This window comes from Grus americana, chromosome 3 (assembly GCF_028858705.1).
Source record: "Grus americana isolate bGruAme1 chromosome 3, bGruAme1.mat, whole genome shotgun sequence".
Taxonomy (NCBI): Eukaryota; Metazoa; Chordata; class Aves; order Gruiformes; family Gruidae; genus Grus; species Grus americana.
Window position 1 is genome coordinate 82,323,990 of NC_072854.1, and position 16,259 is coordinate 82,340,248.

The 16,259-nt window shown below is 40.5% G+C and overlaps 1 protein-coding gene across 1 annotated transcript in view; it reads left to right on the forward strand.

Annotated features, from left to right (window-relative positions):
- The first annotated feature begins 487 nt into the window (after positions 1 to 487).
- The window catches only part of KCNK1 (potassium two pore domain channel subfamily K member 1), a 33,184-nt gene continuing 17,412 nt past the window's right edge, over positions 488 to 16,259 (forward strand). The window contains exon 1 of the mRNA XM_054819926.1: positions 488 to 1,021. Within this exon, the coding sequence (XP_054675901.1) occupies positions 667 to 1,021 (355 nt within the window). The 5' untranslated portion in view covers positions 488 to 666. The remainder of the gene's footprint in view (positions 1,022 to 16,259) is intronic.

The window sequence follows — 16,259 nt, forward strand, 5'->3', positions numbered from 1 at the left end:
CCATCAGGGTTCCTCCTTGAACACATCACATCCCTGCACTGAAATTCAGCCTCCTGCTTCACACTGCTCCGTCTCTGGCATTACCATCTTCTGCTTTGCCCAGCGCCTTTTGAAATACGACACCCTCCCCCAAAAAAAACAAACCCCAAAACCAACAACCAACACACCACCAAAAAACCCCACCGAAACCCCCAAACCCAGTGGAAGGAATTGCTGCTTTGGGGGTTATCTCACTGGAGGGAGGAAATCTCCGCTCACTTTTGTGTGACAAGAGGAAGAAATCTCCGCGCGGCGCCCGGCCGCACGCCACCCCGCCACAGAGAACGGAGGCTCTCGGTCGGCTTTACCGAACGTTAGCTGCGGCCACGAAACAAAAAAGAGAGAAAACCGCCTTTTTAATCGGCAGCAGAGGCGTGAGGTGGGTGAGGCGGAGGGGCCGGGCCGGGCGGGCGGTTGGCGGCAGCAGGCCGTCCCTCAGCCGCGGTACCTGCGCCGCGGCCACGTGAGCGCCACATCACCGCCGCTCCGCGCCTTCAAAGTCAGCGGCCACAGGGAGGGCAGGCGGCGGCCGCATCGGCCGCGCTTTTCTCTCCCCCCCTTTCCCCTCAACCCCTCGCTCCCCTTAGGTGGTCCGGCCCGGGGCGCAGCCGGCCCCGGTTCGGGAAGATGTTGCAGTCGCTGGCGGGTAGCTCCTGCGTGCGGCTGGTGGAGCAGCACCGGTCGGCTTGGTGCTTCGCTCTGCTGGTGCTGGGTTACCTGCTGTACCTGGTGTTCGGCGCCGTGGTCTTCTCCTCGGTGGAGCTGCCCTACGAGGACCTGCTGCGCCAGGAGCTGGGCAAGCTGAAGCAGCGCTTCCTGGAGGAGCACGCCTGCCTTTCGGAGCAGCAGCTGGAGCAGTTCCTGATGCGGGTGCTGGAGGCCAGCAACTACGGCGTCTCGGTGCTCAGCAACGCTTCGGGCAACTGGAACTGGGACTTCACCTCCTCCCTTTTCTTCGCCAGCACCGTCCTCTCCACCACGGGTAAGGGAACGGCGGCCCACCCGCCGCCGGAGGCCTTCCGGGGAGGCCCGGACCCCCTCAGGGCAGCTGTGGAGGTGGAAGGGTTGATATGGGGCTGCCTTCCCCGCAGCGTGGGAGCAGCAGGGTCTGTGGGCAGGGGGACTGGGGTCTGCCAATCCCCCACGGCCCCCCCCCACGCCCGGGGACGCGGGGCCGGTGCGGGGCCGACCGGCCCCGCGTCCCCGGACGGGGGGGGGGGGGGGGCCGTTGGGCTCCGGAGTGATCGTTACTTCTCAAACTCTTTTGTGTGAGAGGAATATTTTATGTAAGAGGCATCACCTATATTTTAAGCCCACCCTATCTCCTATTAAAAGCCAGATTGCCAACTCCCCCCCCCCCCCCCCGCCCCTTGAAAATTTTGGTGCTTTTGAAAAGCCGGCGAGGTGGCCATCTCTTTTTTTTTTTTTTAACCTTTAAATGCTTTTAGGGGTGTTTCCTTAAGCTCTTGGTCTCCTTTGCATTCTTTTCAGTCTGAATTGCGGGGGGGAGAACTGCTAACCTGAGTATAATAATGAAGTTAAACTTCAGTTTCATATTTTACCTTCAATTTCAGCCTAATACATGCATTTAAAAGACTGAAAGATAATGCTAATTTGCTTCCCAATAGCAATTTTCATTGGTATTTTGAAAAGCTCGAGGAAACATTCCTTTGGCCATCGTTTTTATAAGCACTTATTTTTACAACAGTCGTGTTTCACATAAGATTGTAGTGGACAGCCTTCTTGTAAAGGATGAGTGCAGGCATTTGTGCTGGGGAGCTGAGCTGTGCTGATTTGAATGTGGCTCACTGAAATAAGTAACAAAGGCTTCTTGAATAAGAAAAGATTTTTAAAAAATCACCCTAAAATTAGTCCAACCAGAGGCCTTGGCAGTACATCAATACTACTATAAAAAATGCAATAGTTACTTCCCCCTCCCCCCACTCCCAGTGAGCACTCTTTCTATAATGAGAAATGTAATCAGCTGATACCAATAGTGACATTTAATAATTTACTTACTTGATCTTATTTTGGTACTTCCTGACTGATTTCAAACAGGCAATGCTTGTCCTAAAAACAGTTGTCATTGAGTATACAGATCAGGTTGTCTGCTTGTCATAAGGAGTTGTTTTGTTGGTTTTTTTTTAAAGTAAAATAGGGTTATGGGTGTCCCTGTAACACATCCACCCACCCCATCTTAATAACTAAAGTTAGAGTTCATGAGAACAGATAAAGTGACATGCTTGCGACAATTATATGCTTGCAGTGAATAAATACCTAAGCTTTAATCAATGTATAGTCATAATAGTGGTGAGAAAAGCATGGAATTGTGATAGTACTTCAGCACTTCCCCCCCAGTAAAACCATAAAGCACTTCAAACTTAAGGTGCCAAATTGACCTTATGATGTCAGTTTCCATTCCTAATTAAATGCACTTTCTGGTACTATAAAATGTAAATTACTTTGTCCAAGAACTATTTTAATATTCAAATTATATTTTTCTATACAATAACAACCCACACTTTAAAAAAAAATATTAAAAAAGGCCCTGCTTTTTCTATTTGTTCTTATATAGTGTAGTGTAAGTAACTTTTTCTTTCTTTCATCAAACAAAAATCTAATCCACAATCCCTGCACTTTATTATTCTTAAATCTGGCAATATTGATTTCAGAGATGAATCAATCAAAAATGTTCACAATCAGGACAGTGGGGATAGGACTGAGTTGGTAACACTTTAGTACCGCCTACTAAGACATAGCTACAGGACGTTTGGATTTGGTAGTACAGTTCAGGCACAGATATCTCTTTCCCACTGCACATCTGGTTAAGGGCAAGGCATAAGCTGGTCCTGCATGTTTAGCTGATTTGATCACAGAGGCCCTACAAGGGAAGTATTGGAAACACAAGGTACCATTGTTCAAATTGAAAACCTTTTAGAAAACTCCACTTAAATGGCATACGCTTAGAAAACACAGAGGTCTGAAATGTGTGCATTATCATTATTTCTCTGAATTTCAGAAACTGAAGTTCATCTAGTCATCATTGACATAATGGACCAGATATCAAATGATGGTACTACCTTCTATGTCCAATAGTTCTTTGGGTTGAGCCCCTTTTAACAAAATCCATCTGTTTCTTGTTTTATGCAGTGATCTTTAGCTTTACTTATGTCCTATTTAATATAAATGAGAACTTGTACAAGTAAACAAGTATAAATCCAGACCAATATAGTATGTCCAACACTTGCTCAAATTTTTCCCAGAGCACACAAGTTTCCGGTGAGGTACATCCCCCCCCACCCCCAATTTACTCTGCACTTGTGCAAGAAATCTTCCAAGTCTTGTGAAATGATCATTAAAATGAAAGACAAGCAAGAGGCAGAACCTGCCTGGCCATCTGAAACAGCTGCTTGGAAGTGTTTGAACATTCAAAAAATTCTCTATTGTTACAAACTGTACACCTGAAGTGCCCTTTCTTTGCCAAGTACAGCAAGGACATATACAGAAAAGAGAACCCTGGTACTAATGGTACCAGCTGAGGATTGCTTCTGTGCTAGGGTAAGTGAAATGAAATTGCAGAGAGCAATTATGTTCAGCTGACTGAATTTGTGATTCATCATGTAAATAAATGCACACCTACCCCTTGTAAAGAGGACAAGGCTTATTTCACAGCCTTTTAGTTTTCTATATGAGGAAAGCATTTAATTTTAGCATTCCCAACTGCAATTCTTGTTCCATCCCATCCTTATTATATTCTTTGGCTTCTCACTAACTAGAGAAAATTCTTGAAGAAAATCATAAAGCCAGTTAAGAATTTGAAAAAATTCTTCAATGGAGGGAGTTTGCTGAATAAACACTGTAAAGCAAATTGTTTCTTGAAGGCATTTCATATTACTGCACACATGGACTGTCACAGGACTGTCACAAGCTGCTTGAAGGACGGGCAAACAAAGAGCAATGAAATGGACTGGGGGCGAGGCTGCAGCAGATTATAGCAGTGACTGGCAGCAAGTTTCTCTTCTAATAACTTTATTCATCCCTATGCAACTTAAGCAGTCATACAGATTGCCATATGAGTAGTGTGCAAGAGGAAGCAATTTGGTCATTAATCACTGACAACATAAACACTAAGAATATACAACTGCGTGCATTTAAACAGCATCTGTCTTGGAAACTCTGTAATTATGACCTTATGCACATCTATGGTCATCGCTTGTCTCAGTGCTAGATGCCATGAAGGATCTTGCTGAAGCAGTTGTTTCTGGTTGGCTTTGTTGTGAAGTCATCTGTAAGAATATGTGCTTTATTTCTAACAATAAAAATGAAGTAATTTTTTGCACTTGCTCTCTCAGGTTGTGTGTTCTCACTGTTCTTGGCATGCTGTTAGGCTTTAAGATCTTATCCTGTTTTGGTGCAATATGGGAATGCTGCACTACGTGAACTGTAGGCAGAATGGAGTAAAAAAATAAATTGCTGTTGGTTGTATTGCAAGATAGGAAAAGTAAGGTGGCTTCTGTTTGTTGAAGGAAAGAAGATGCCAATTTAGGAACTTAGGGCCTGTATTTTTACATTTGTTTCTGGAAAAGGTCTTCTCAATGTAAGGATATTCCATGGCCTTTTAGCAAAAGGACAATAAGTCTTATTCTGACCGTCCAGCTTTGAGTATTTTTGCCTCCATCACAAACATGACTGTAGGTTTCATTTTATAATTCATACCCATTTGGATACCAGAGGGATGCTGAGAAAGAACTTCTGTGCATCCTTCTCTGTTGTGATACAGTCTGCAAGATGTGCATTACAAGGAAGCTAGGATAGCCTTGTCCTGATCTAGGGATTTGCAGAGGAAAGGTGAGGAGAAGTTGCATCTTCAGTGATGGTAATGCACATTTTTAATTTTTCTTGGTTAAGATCAGGCTGGACTCTCATTTGAGCCACAGGAGTCAAGACAGTAAGAGAAGAGAGGAGAGGGCTGCTAGTATTCAACTGCTTCTGAAGCCTGTAACATCATTGTCTGCGAGGTGGTTAGTGCATATCAGCATCTTCTCTGGAATTTAGCCTGTACCAGTTTCAGTGTTGGTGCCGAGGATGGGTGTATTATGCTGCGTGGCAAGGAATGACACCCAAGGTCTGTGATGTACTGAATTCACATTTCTGCTTTCTGTATTCTGAAGATAGTAAGGAACAGTAGTTGTAGCTAAATGCTGACAGTGGCTGTTACCTTAAGACTGCTTGGTTGAAGGACTAGTAAAGAAACTATGGCTTTCAGGGAAAGTTTTGCATTCAAGTTAAATAGCTTAAGAGTCTTACTGGCAAGCAGTATGAAGAGTTAATATTAATGCATATATAATTTGATTCATAAGGGTATTCTCTGTTAGGTCTGATTCTCATAAGCATTACTACTGATGATTTGCAAGAGAAACTAAACTATGCCTTTATGAAAGATAAGAGGCTGGGAGATTGTGCTGAGTTCAGTGGAGGTACTACAAAAGAAGGTGCAGTCCATATGAAGAGACCAGGGAGAGAGAAACCTGTCAGTCTCCATCATTTTCTCCATGTTTTTGTGTCTAGAAATGGTCTTTCTCTCTCTTCTTCCCCTCCAGGGGAACAGACCCCACATCCAATGTATATTTAGTGCAGTACAGATCTTAACAAATCCATGGAAGATTAGGGCATGCCATGAAAGCATCATGATGTCTTTGTAATGCTCCGTTGTAAGATTCATATGCTGTTACAATAGAGCCCTTGGGTGGAAGAGACTGCTTGGGTCTTTCATACCTTATGGAAGAATGTAAATTTAACTTTATTAGAAAGAGGATAGTTCACAGAGGCTTTAAGGAAAGCAGAATTTTTAGGCCCATACTTGAATTTAATGTAAAATGCGTATTTTATTTTGTTGGCATGAGAATATGTGGCCTGTGTCCCAGAGGATGCCTGTATTAGTTCATTAATACACACCAAATAAATACATTTCATAATTCATACCAAATGTATGTCTAGAGACCTGACATAAGATTCTCTGTTGCCTCTTGTACGAAATGTACAAACTTTGTGATGGTTTAAACTCAGACCAGTCTCTCTAGTAGTCACCTCTGACTCCAGCAGAAAACTGAAGCTTCATTGTACTACTGCTCTGACTGGAGCACTCATAGATCATTTAAATATGTGTGATAAATTGCAGCTATTCACCAGGGTGGGTATGCCAAACTTTGGGAGGAACTTTGTTTCTCTTTTAAGAGTTGTTTGTTACTTAGCAACACATCTACAGGAAAAGGTAATTTGCTGGGGATGATCTTGGAGAGAAAGCGAGGTTGTGCTGTGTTCTGCAACAGAGTGGTTTTTATCCTGGAGTACTTCTAAGAAAAGCAAAGGAAATGAAGAGGTAGGTTGAGAAAGATGCCAGAGGAGAAGGATAACATTCAATAGGCCAACTGTTTGGGCACTGACATGGGATGTGAGAAACCACATTCTTTATCCTCCTTTGCCTGGAGGGATTTGAAACTGAGCCCCAGGAGGGTGATTGAAAGCTACAGGGTGTTCTGGGACAGGGTAGTCAGTCATAGCTACTGTCCCCGCAGCTGTCCCCTTCCAGATAGATCAGTAGACCATCCTGGAACGAGGCATCCCACCTCTCAGATTACATAGCATAAACATGAAGTGAAAGATTCATTCTGTCTGCCTGTGTGTCTGCTTTCCTCTCAGGGAAAATGCCTGTATTTTATACACCACAGGACAGCTCCAGACTTGCTGCTGTCATATTCTAGTGTGGCCCCAGGGTTAAGATGATGCCTCATGGGATGTGGGAGGTTTCACTTGAGTTCTGCTTTAATGCCATTCTCAGGACAAGGATTTGAACTAAGGTTTTCTAGATGTCTTTAGGAAGAGAAGACAAAAAGACTACCATCTAGAGAAGCTGTAAGACGAGGTAAGATGAATATGTATGGACTAATACTGAGACAGCAGATTGAATGCTTCTGGTCTCCCTGTCTTACAACACAAAAACATGGGAATGTTCAATGAAATAAAATAGACATCAAATTTAAAACAAGAAAAGAAGGGACTTAATGAGTTTAAAAAATACCAACAAGCAAACCCACCAAAAAAACCACAAACAAAAAATCTCTTGTATGAATATCTCCAAAATACCTGTATTTGTCAAAATTAATGATAATAAACTTTTCTGGGAAGGGTTTTAGGCTCTGTGCTTCAGGACGCAAGCCACCCTTTAGTTACCAGAGATGACAGTTACAGCCAGCAGACTGGTCGCATTATCTCTCGTGTGTCCAGGACAAAGGGACAAAGTTCTTGTTTTCTCTACTGAAGTAGGCAGTAGCGGAGAGGAAATCCGGGTCTGTCTTGTTCTGTGTTCCACGCAGGGTGGCAGTTCTTGGTTTCTCATATGAGTGCAGCAATCAGCTGTGCCAAGCTCCTGCTTGTGCTTGCTGAAACAAAGGGTGGCAAGAGTAGCTCTAATCCAATGTTTATGCTTTACAGGCCAATGAGTAGTAAAAACCATCTCCTGGCAGAAATCAGAGAAGCCATGGAGTAGCATATTATTGTTTGGAGCAGTGCTGGCTGCTGACAGACAGAGTGTCTCGTACCAACTCTGTCGTCACTTCTGTGTCCTGCTGTTCCACCTGCCTTGCTAAATTCCCAAGGATGAGAGCCAGCCCAGCAACACTCCGCAAATGAAGAGACTGCAATTGCTGCCTCTGTAGTCCTTCTATGTCAGGTCTAGGGTCATTGTTCCTCTGCTGAAATTTAACAAAAAAAAAAAAAGGACAAAAAAATCACGAAACCAGTCCATTGAACTTAGTGTGATACACAGAGTGCAGCTGTGGTCAGGACTGAGTTAATGCTGTTCTGCCCTGGGCTTATTAATTGGCTTATTTTTTGTAAATGTTAACTTTCCTATTTCTCTGGGTTTTTCCTAATTTCGCTATGTTAAAATTATTTGCTGTTTGTCATAGACGGATTACATGCCATCCTGTTACTCTACTATTATTTCTAATTATTACTCTGGCTTTATTTTGTTCTGTGAGATTTACATCCTTAGTGGAAGGAAGAAAGTAATCTCAAAAAAATTGCCTTTCATTTAAAAAGTTTCTATTTATAATCCTTTTGCAAAGCTGGAATTTTTATTACGATTCTACTGATGTGTCCAAATCAAATCTGAAGCTAAAAGTTCTGTACGCTTTCTGAGCAGGACTTCTAAAACTTAGCGATCAAATCCTGCAGTTTCTGACCATTGCTGAGTAGGATTTTCACTTTTATGTGAATGCAATTTAAAATAAGTCTTCTTTCAAATCTGTAGTTTCTCCTGTTTTCATTTATTTGTTGGCTGGCTTTTGTTCTTTCTTTGTTTCATTTTGGCCCCTTGCATCATCATTTTAATAATTTATGGCATTTTTAATAGAAGAACATCATAATATATGGAGAAATGTCTACTTTAGCCACTGTTCCAGGTTAATTATAAAGTAGGCCACAAGCTGCTAACTCATATGAAGACTGGGATATTTCTTGGCATGGGCAGAAGTGGAATTTTAGCAATTCAAGAAAAATTAGGATACCTATGAGAGTTTTGATGCCTTCAGGATTAAAGAATAGCAATAAAATGTTTCTCGGGAATTAGCTACCTAAATTCCTACTGTCTCTCTGGATCTGACCTCAGCTGCTTGAAGGTTATGATATTTGTACAAAATTCAGCTGAAGTCCTAGAGCAGTTACTGATGGTGACCCAGAAGACTGTAGGACAAATGTGTCAGTTTGCTTTTTCACTTAAGAACCTAGCTGAAACCTTAAACAGATTGTATTTCTTATGAGGAAAAAACAGCAATGTGGTCCTCATTAAGACCAGGACTGAAAGGAATGAACAGAGCAAAGCTTTTCAAGTGTCTGTACTTCAGAAAAGTATCAGAGTGGCTTTTGCAAGAACATAGGGATTTTTTCTCCTCTGGAAAGAAAAAGACACGCATTCATCTCTGAAAACAGAGTATGAAAACTTCCTTGCAGGAAAAGCACATATGAATCAAAGTGGTGCACCAGCTGTCACCAGACCCCAAACATTTACTAACTGATGCTTCCTAGGTATTACCATAGTCTGTGCTCTAAACTGATTCTGTGCCAGTAGCTTAAGCAGCTTCAGAAGGTATCACAGCATCCTTGAGGACCTGGGGGAATGCAGATGCAGAAGCAAGGAGATCACTTAGGCAGTAGTCCCTGGCAGCAGCTGAGAGAGGAGGTTGGGCTGGGAAACAGGTTTTGCTAGCGGAACAAGCCAGCCCAGTAGTCTTCTGAGTACTGCTCCGCTTGCGTGGAGACAGTGACGCTGTGCCCTCTGACAAAGTTGCGTACTATTTACCAGTAGAAACTTTAACAGCAGTTTTCTCCTCAAAATCCTGAGTCCAGACTGTTGTTATGCTAACAGGGAGTAGAGGCTTTCTGCATCTTTTTACTGTCCTCTAATGCAAAGTGAAAACTTCTGGAGTAACCAGAACTTCTATACAGAATGCTTTCAAGCATGTTTTAATATTATTGCAAACGCAGCTTTTGAGAGAATTGATACCATGAGAATAGGGTTTTGTCATCTCTTTTTGCTCCTCGTGCATTTCATGTTCCATATGCTGAATGTATTTTCTGAAGCTGTTAAAAATAACTCCAGAAGCTAAAATGAAAAGGTTAAAATGTACCTCTGAATTTCATCCTACATGTAGTATCTAAGTACCTCTTCCTGTGTCTTTCAATTATTTAAAGACTGTTTAAATTGAATCAGCTAAATAACCTTAAATCCTTACATTCTTTAACAGTAGCTACTTCACAAATGGTTTCTAAGAGTAGAAATATGAATTGGTTGGGGGGGAGGGATGCGGGACTAACCAGAATTAGATATTGAAATGATAGAGTTAAGACATTGTACCGTTCTTTTCTTCTTTCTTTTTTTTCTTTCTTTTTTCCTAAGCAGAAGTTTAATGATAGATTAATCTAGCTTCAGAATTCTGGCTTTTGCAAAACAAAATTCATTTCAGGCAGCGCTTAGATTTTGGTACCTAGTCTCTTTGTTGTACTGGCTGTATGATATTGCTAGTTGTAGTATGCTGAAGTGACTGTAAAAGGAATCCTTTTCCCAACTTTACTGAAAATATTTTATTTAAAGGCTAAACATTCTTTATTCAGTGTTTACAGTAAAGGCACTGCATTTAGTTGATATGGCTATATGCCATGAAAAAATAGCAAATAAGTTACCCATCTTCTTCAGCATGTTTCCTGCAATGTTGGTAAAAGCTGTGTACCAGGCTTTTCAAATAGATATATGCAGTGAGACTAAAAGTCAGACAATACATGGTCTGTTGGCAAAAGAAAAATAGTCTGCCCTACAGAAAATTATACAACTATGAAGCCTGCTGGGAATTCTGTCACGAGTGCACATCTGCTTTTGCATCTTCTTTTCTGCAGTAATGTGTCTAAAGGTGACACATGAGTATCCTGAAGCTAAGCTGAACACAGACTTGCAGGGAAAAGGTCTCCTCTATCAAGGAAAAAGAAGGCAGCCAGCTCAACAAAGACTAAAATTTACTATAGTTTCAGAAAGTTGTTCTCCCTTTTTGTTACACACAAGGGTTAAATACATGCTAAAACTTTAATTATTTCAAAACGTGAGAAGATTTCTCAGCATTAAGAGGCAAAAGTGATCCTTCAGAAGATCTCAAATGATGGCAGCACTGGCTGGAATGGGCTTATGCATGGTTTTGTTTTAAAGTCTGTACTGAATTGTCTCTTACGTCACACTTGGTCTTTTGCTTTGTTTTTTTTAAACCTACATGGCACACTGAACACATATTTTACTCAGTTGAGCTTTTAAAAAGTGATTGGCAGGCTTAGACATTGCAATGTGCAGTAGTAGTGCCGACGTCCAGACGCAAGCTAGAGTAGGTATCCTTTGTTTACAATATAGTTTGAAAAGGGGTTTGTTACTTCAGAGTCACCAAATGCAAAGGCAAGGCAAAGATTTTGATTTTATCTCCTCCCCAGGAGGCTGGGATCATACTATATATGGCTTCAAAGAAAGCTGTAGTGAAAAAAAACCCTTTGTGATTGGAAAGTAGCAACGTGTTCAGAGATGTGCTAAAAAATTAAGTAGCTTGGATGTTCAACTCTTGGACTTCATTGTACAATCCTATACATCTCACTTCATAAAAGGGGAAAAAGAGCCCTAAAAATTGCTTGTTGTATTTAAAATTAATGTAAGAAGGCAATGAAATCTCTACTCTGTGTATTATTTAAGTAGCTATTTACCCAACTCTGTGCTGTACAAGACTGGCATAGACCTTTCCGTCTGAAGCCTACAGCCTAAAGGAAATGAGAAAACCCTAAAGCAAACCGTAGAACTTCCATCTCTTGTAGAGTTTCGAGAGCTGTAGGCTGTATGATTTAGTAATGGGCAATTAAACTTTAAACACTTCACAGCATGTCTTGTTACTTATTTTTGTGGTTATATTTTTATTTAGTATTGGAAAGCTGACTCAGCAGTATAGCAAAAATTACTAAGGCTTAAAGACATACCATTGTGTTACTATTTGAAAGTCCTAGCTACTGTAAACTGTAAGAGTGATGCACAGAAATGAGTGCAAAACACTGTAAATCATTTGAATGGTTAATAGTTGGCAATGAAACTCTCTTATGTGAGGGTAAGAGATTATTTAATTTACCTATGTGCATTTGCACATCTGTTGAGAAATCCAGGCCCCCGACCTGGCTTCTGGTCCACTGCTGTAACTCCAGTTGGGCAAGCAAAGAACCGTAAACACTACATGATGTTGCATTGCATGAATCAACAATTCATGTTGATAAGAAAAGAGTACATCTAAGGGCAAACTCCTGCTTTAGTTCATTATTGGAATTGTTATGCCTATCTATAGTGCAAAGATAAATCTTTATCTTTCAGTCATATCTTTTAACATCTCAAACAGAAGTTTGAGTTCCAGGTTTTAGCCTTGCATTACACCATGTCCTTAGATGCCATGAGGGAGATGGTGATAATCTTTCATGTTTCTGAACTGCCTTTTATGAGTAGACCCTGAAGCATGTGTACCGGGAACTGCTTTCCTGATTAGAGCACTTTTATTATGTTCTGCATCTTGTGAGATTAGAGTGATATTTCCGTATGTATTTTGAAAAAAAGATGAACTAAGACAAAGAGGAAAACAGTTGTGAAAGATCATGTAAGAGCCGTTAGTATGGTTGAGATTAGGAGCCTGTGAATTTTGTCTTGCAGTTCTCAGCTCCCGCTGCTAGGCTGCATTCCTATACAGTAAGCTGATTTCCCATCCTGTGGATGCACTTCAGCATGCTTTCATTTCCTTGCATTGGATATTCTTTTTTCTGTTCCTTTAGTAATAGTTTTTCTACTCAGTAATATTAGAGGAAATTGCAGCTGCTTGAATAGGGACTTACAGAAACTCTAACAAAGCATGCAATACACATTTCTGTATCTTTCCTTCAATGGACACTCCAGAAATATTGCCACTCCCTTCTAGGAAATTGTTCACTTGTGTACTGTGTGTAGAAAACAAACTAAACATCTGATAATACAGCCCACATAATTTACCAAATGTGTGAGTAGCCTTTGTGGGAAGAAGGCAGTGTTTGCTCTGCTTTAGTGTACTGGTTGCTTTTCCTTACACCTAGTAAAATGTTTGCTCAGGGTGATGTAAAATGAAATGGGCTGAGCCTACTTAACCGCTCTGCCAGCGGAAGGAAGATTCTTGGACTCCTGATTCCCACCCTATGGTCCAATCTTATTCCTTGTGCTAGGACCATTGCCTACTGGACCACAACAGTAAGCCAAGTCAGTTTATCAGACTGGAAGAAACATATTCACTTTCTGCTGGATTAGTTTACTCTGCGTTATTGCAGTCAGGTAAACTACAACCAATGCAAGAGGGGGTAGACCCACCTGGAGAAAAGGATCTTCTTTCTCAGCAATTACTCTGGGATTAGATTAGACTTTTCACGTAACAACTTGGTAAAAGCACAGAAAGAATAAAAAATGTAGGGCCAAGTTAACAACAGATCTAAGAACGGAGCTGGCAACCTAAGAAAGTATTTCTGACAATAATGTATCTGACAATTGCTGGCTGCCCCTCCTAAAGGAGCATTATTTCAAGCAGGATTAAAATGATAGCTAGCAAAGTTGAAAGTACTTAACAGGACTCCTCTTTGTTAATACAGATGCCACAGCTACAATATTTCTATCTGGTATACCTCAAGTACATGCATCTCAAGGGGAACTCTATTTTTTTCCCACTGAGTAACTAGTGTTATGTGATAAATTATATAGTCTTTGAAACTAGTAAGGAAGTAATGCAGTCATACCGTTGTGTTTGGTTACCGTAACTAGTTTACAAATTCTGATTATTGACAATTGCAAGAAACTGGATGCGTTCATAGAGCCAGACACTTGCAAAGAAATTCCTGCCTTGAAAAGATGTGTTAACTATCAATTTACACATTGCTGCCCAAGCTCTTCAATGCTAGGCCTTTATTTTGGAATTACTGACCATTTTACATTCCCCCTCCCTTTATATTGATGTCTGAGAGATGCTACTTACAGCATCCCACCTTCCTTAGAGAGTCACAGGTTGCATTGATCCAGCCTTTTTCACTAGGAAGATCATCCTATAGTTGTAAGAATTTCTGGAAACATCAAATATCCCACCAAGAGACATTTCTCTTAACTGAAGAGACGTTCACAGTTTTAAAGTAAATTGCCATTTATCTAAACAGACACTATAGTGTTTGAAAACCACAGAGCATTTAAGTTGCTCAGTCTGTATCTTTACATTCCTGGCTAAATGTCTTGTATCTGTAGCTTGCCTTTCTAAATGCTACATTACTATTTATTTCTAAATAACTTCTAGATAAGCAAAACCATCTACATTTCATCCTCTAGTGAACATAAATAGTATGTGCAACTACAATGCTGTTCTTTTCCTTTCCCTTTATTTATTGTTAGGACATACAGTTGTGATTATCCTGGGTATCCTGATTCCAGTGTAACTAATCAAATTTATGGTTCCCACAATTAGTGTTCGCTCTGCAGGATGTCCTAAACATGTGAATGATTCAATGGGACTAATATATTTGAAAAAAATTTGCTTATGGTTCAGTAAACTAGTTCTTGAAACAGTTGAAGTATTTCCCCATTGGGCCTTGCAAATTAATGTTATATTTTGAGCATGAAACTGTGTGTATATTCAGCTAGGCTATGTGGCAGAGTACCATCAAGCATTATATTTAGGACTATGATTTAGAGTTTAGAACAAATCATCTCATCTGAAAAAGTATCGCACTTTGGCCCTTGTGTAAATGTGGTCTCTTAATTTAATTATTTTTAAGTTAGAAATTAATATTCCAGGTGGAATATGCCACATGTAAAAGTGGAGACTGATGCACTTCAGTTCTGTGTGGTTTTCTTAGTTGCTTTAGTGATTTTTGCTATTTGTTTTAAATTTATTTGCTTCTGTTTTGCTTTGTGTGCTGTTGAATTCTTCATGTTTCTGAGAAATAGCTATTAAAACAGAAGACAGATATAGGATTTATTTGTATGCAAATGCATTATGATCTCTGATTGTAAGATACTTCAATATTTCATATGTAAATCAAGATAGATAAGGACTATGTGTCTTCCTCTGCCAAACAAGGGAGCTGATGGTAGTCATTTCCCCGAGTTCCACATGTTAAATCAATAACAAGATTAGAAGTATAAATTCCTATTCCCCTGCTGTATCTAGTAGATAACACTTTCTTCCATGTGAGGTTGCATTTTAATGCAAAGATGCTGCTCACAGATTTGATTTTAACTCCACAGCATGAAACAGCCTAATTTTTTAATATTATGTGATAATTCCTTACTGCCCACAATACCAGTTTCACTCACTGTTTTCATGCTCTGTTCTTTCTGATGGTGCAATAAAGCAATTTTTGTTTCAGAAGTGGAGGTGGGAAGCATACTAATTTGCAGCTGGTTGTTTCTTTTTATTCCCAGATGGTAGGAAGAACAACTGTGGCTCATTTTAGTGCAAGAAATGATAACTTAGCAAGGCTAGATAGGTATTCTTCACTAATTGGATACATGATTAAAGCACTGCAGTAAGTGCCACTGCAACACATTCAAAGCTTTTGACACATCCCAAGGTACATTTGAATGGTAACAGGTGCAAATTACCAATTTTTAGAAACCTCTTCCCAGTAAACTGCACCAGGCTTCAAGCAGAGTGTCATACTGCATAGGTGCTGGGCTCAGCAGCGGCAGCTGGGACATCCCTGTAGTATACCATGCATAAACAAGGTCTTTCTAGCGGTGAAGGCAGAAGTAATTGATAGAACTTTAAAACCTGTTACAGGAAAATTAGAGGGAGTGGGGAAAGAGAAAGTTGCAGCATGAAATCAAACCATGGTTCCAGATCTTTTCTGGAAGGAAAAAGCTCCATCTTCTACCTGTCTCTTCAGAAAGTGTGTATCCTCTCAGCTTCGCTGCCAGTTAGATGCTAAATGTGTCTTAGCTGCTAAAACAAGTTTTTCCATAGGTGCAGACTGCCATATCTACAGACAAAATCTGGAAGCATTACTGTTGTGTAAGACACATCACCGTTATGCTGCAGTCAAGGTGAAAGTCTCATCACGCTTTTTACCAAGCATGAGAGATGAGAAGATCACTATCATGGACAAGCTATTGGCTGAATCTAGTCAATAATGTCATTTTCTCTTTCCTGGTCTCTCTGTCAAAACATTGTCCATGTTGAGATTTTATTTTTTAGGTTTTTTTCCTACTTTGAGTATTTCAGAATGTCAGTCCCAGGAAGAACTGCAGAAACGCTTGTACCCCTTTCAATACCTTGAAGTTGGTGTTGAAGTTCCTAAGAAGGTTTTTAATGAACATGTTCCTCTGATTGCATGTTAATCTTGGTGATCAGTGCCTTTAAAAATCCATTATTGTGGGAATGCTGCTGTACATGTGTTGCCGAACATAACAGTACAAAAACCCTTAACAAAAGACCAGCATAAACCCTCATCTTGTTTTCTAATATTTCTGAGGACCACAAGTAAAGCTTTCCTAATAAAGCTCATTCATATTTCTCTTTTATCAAGTTTAAGTTTGAGACTTACAGAGTTGTGCCATCAGGAAACATTCATACTAAAGTAGTCTGTTGGTGGGGCCCCTACTT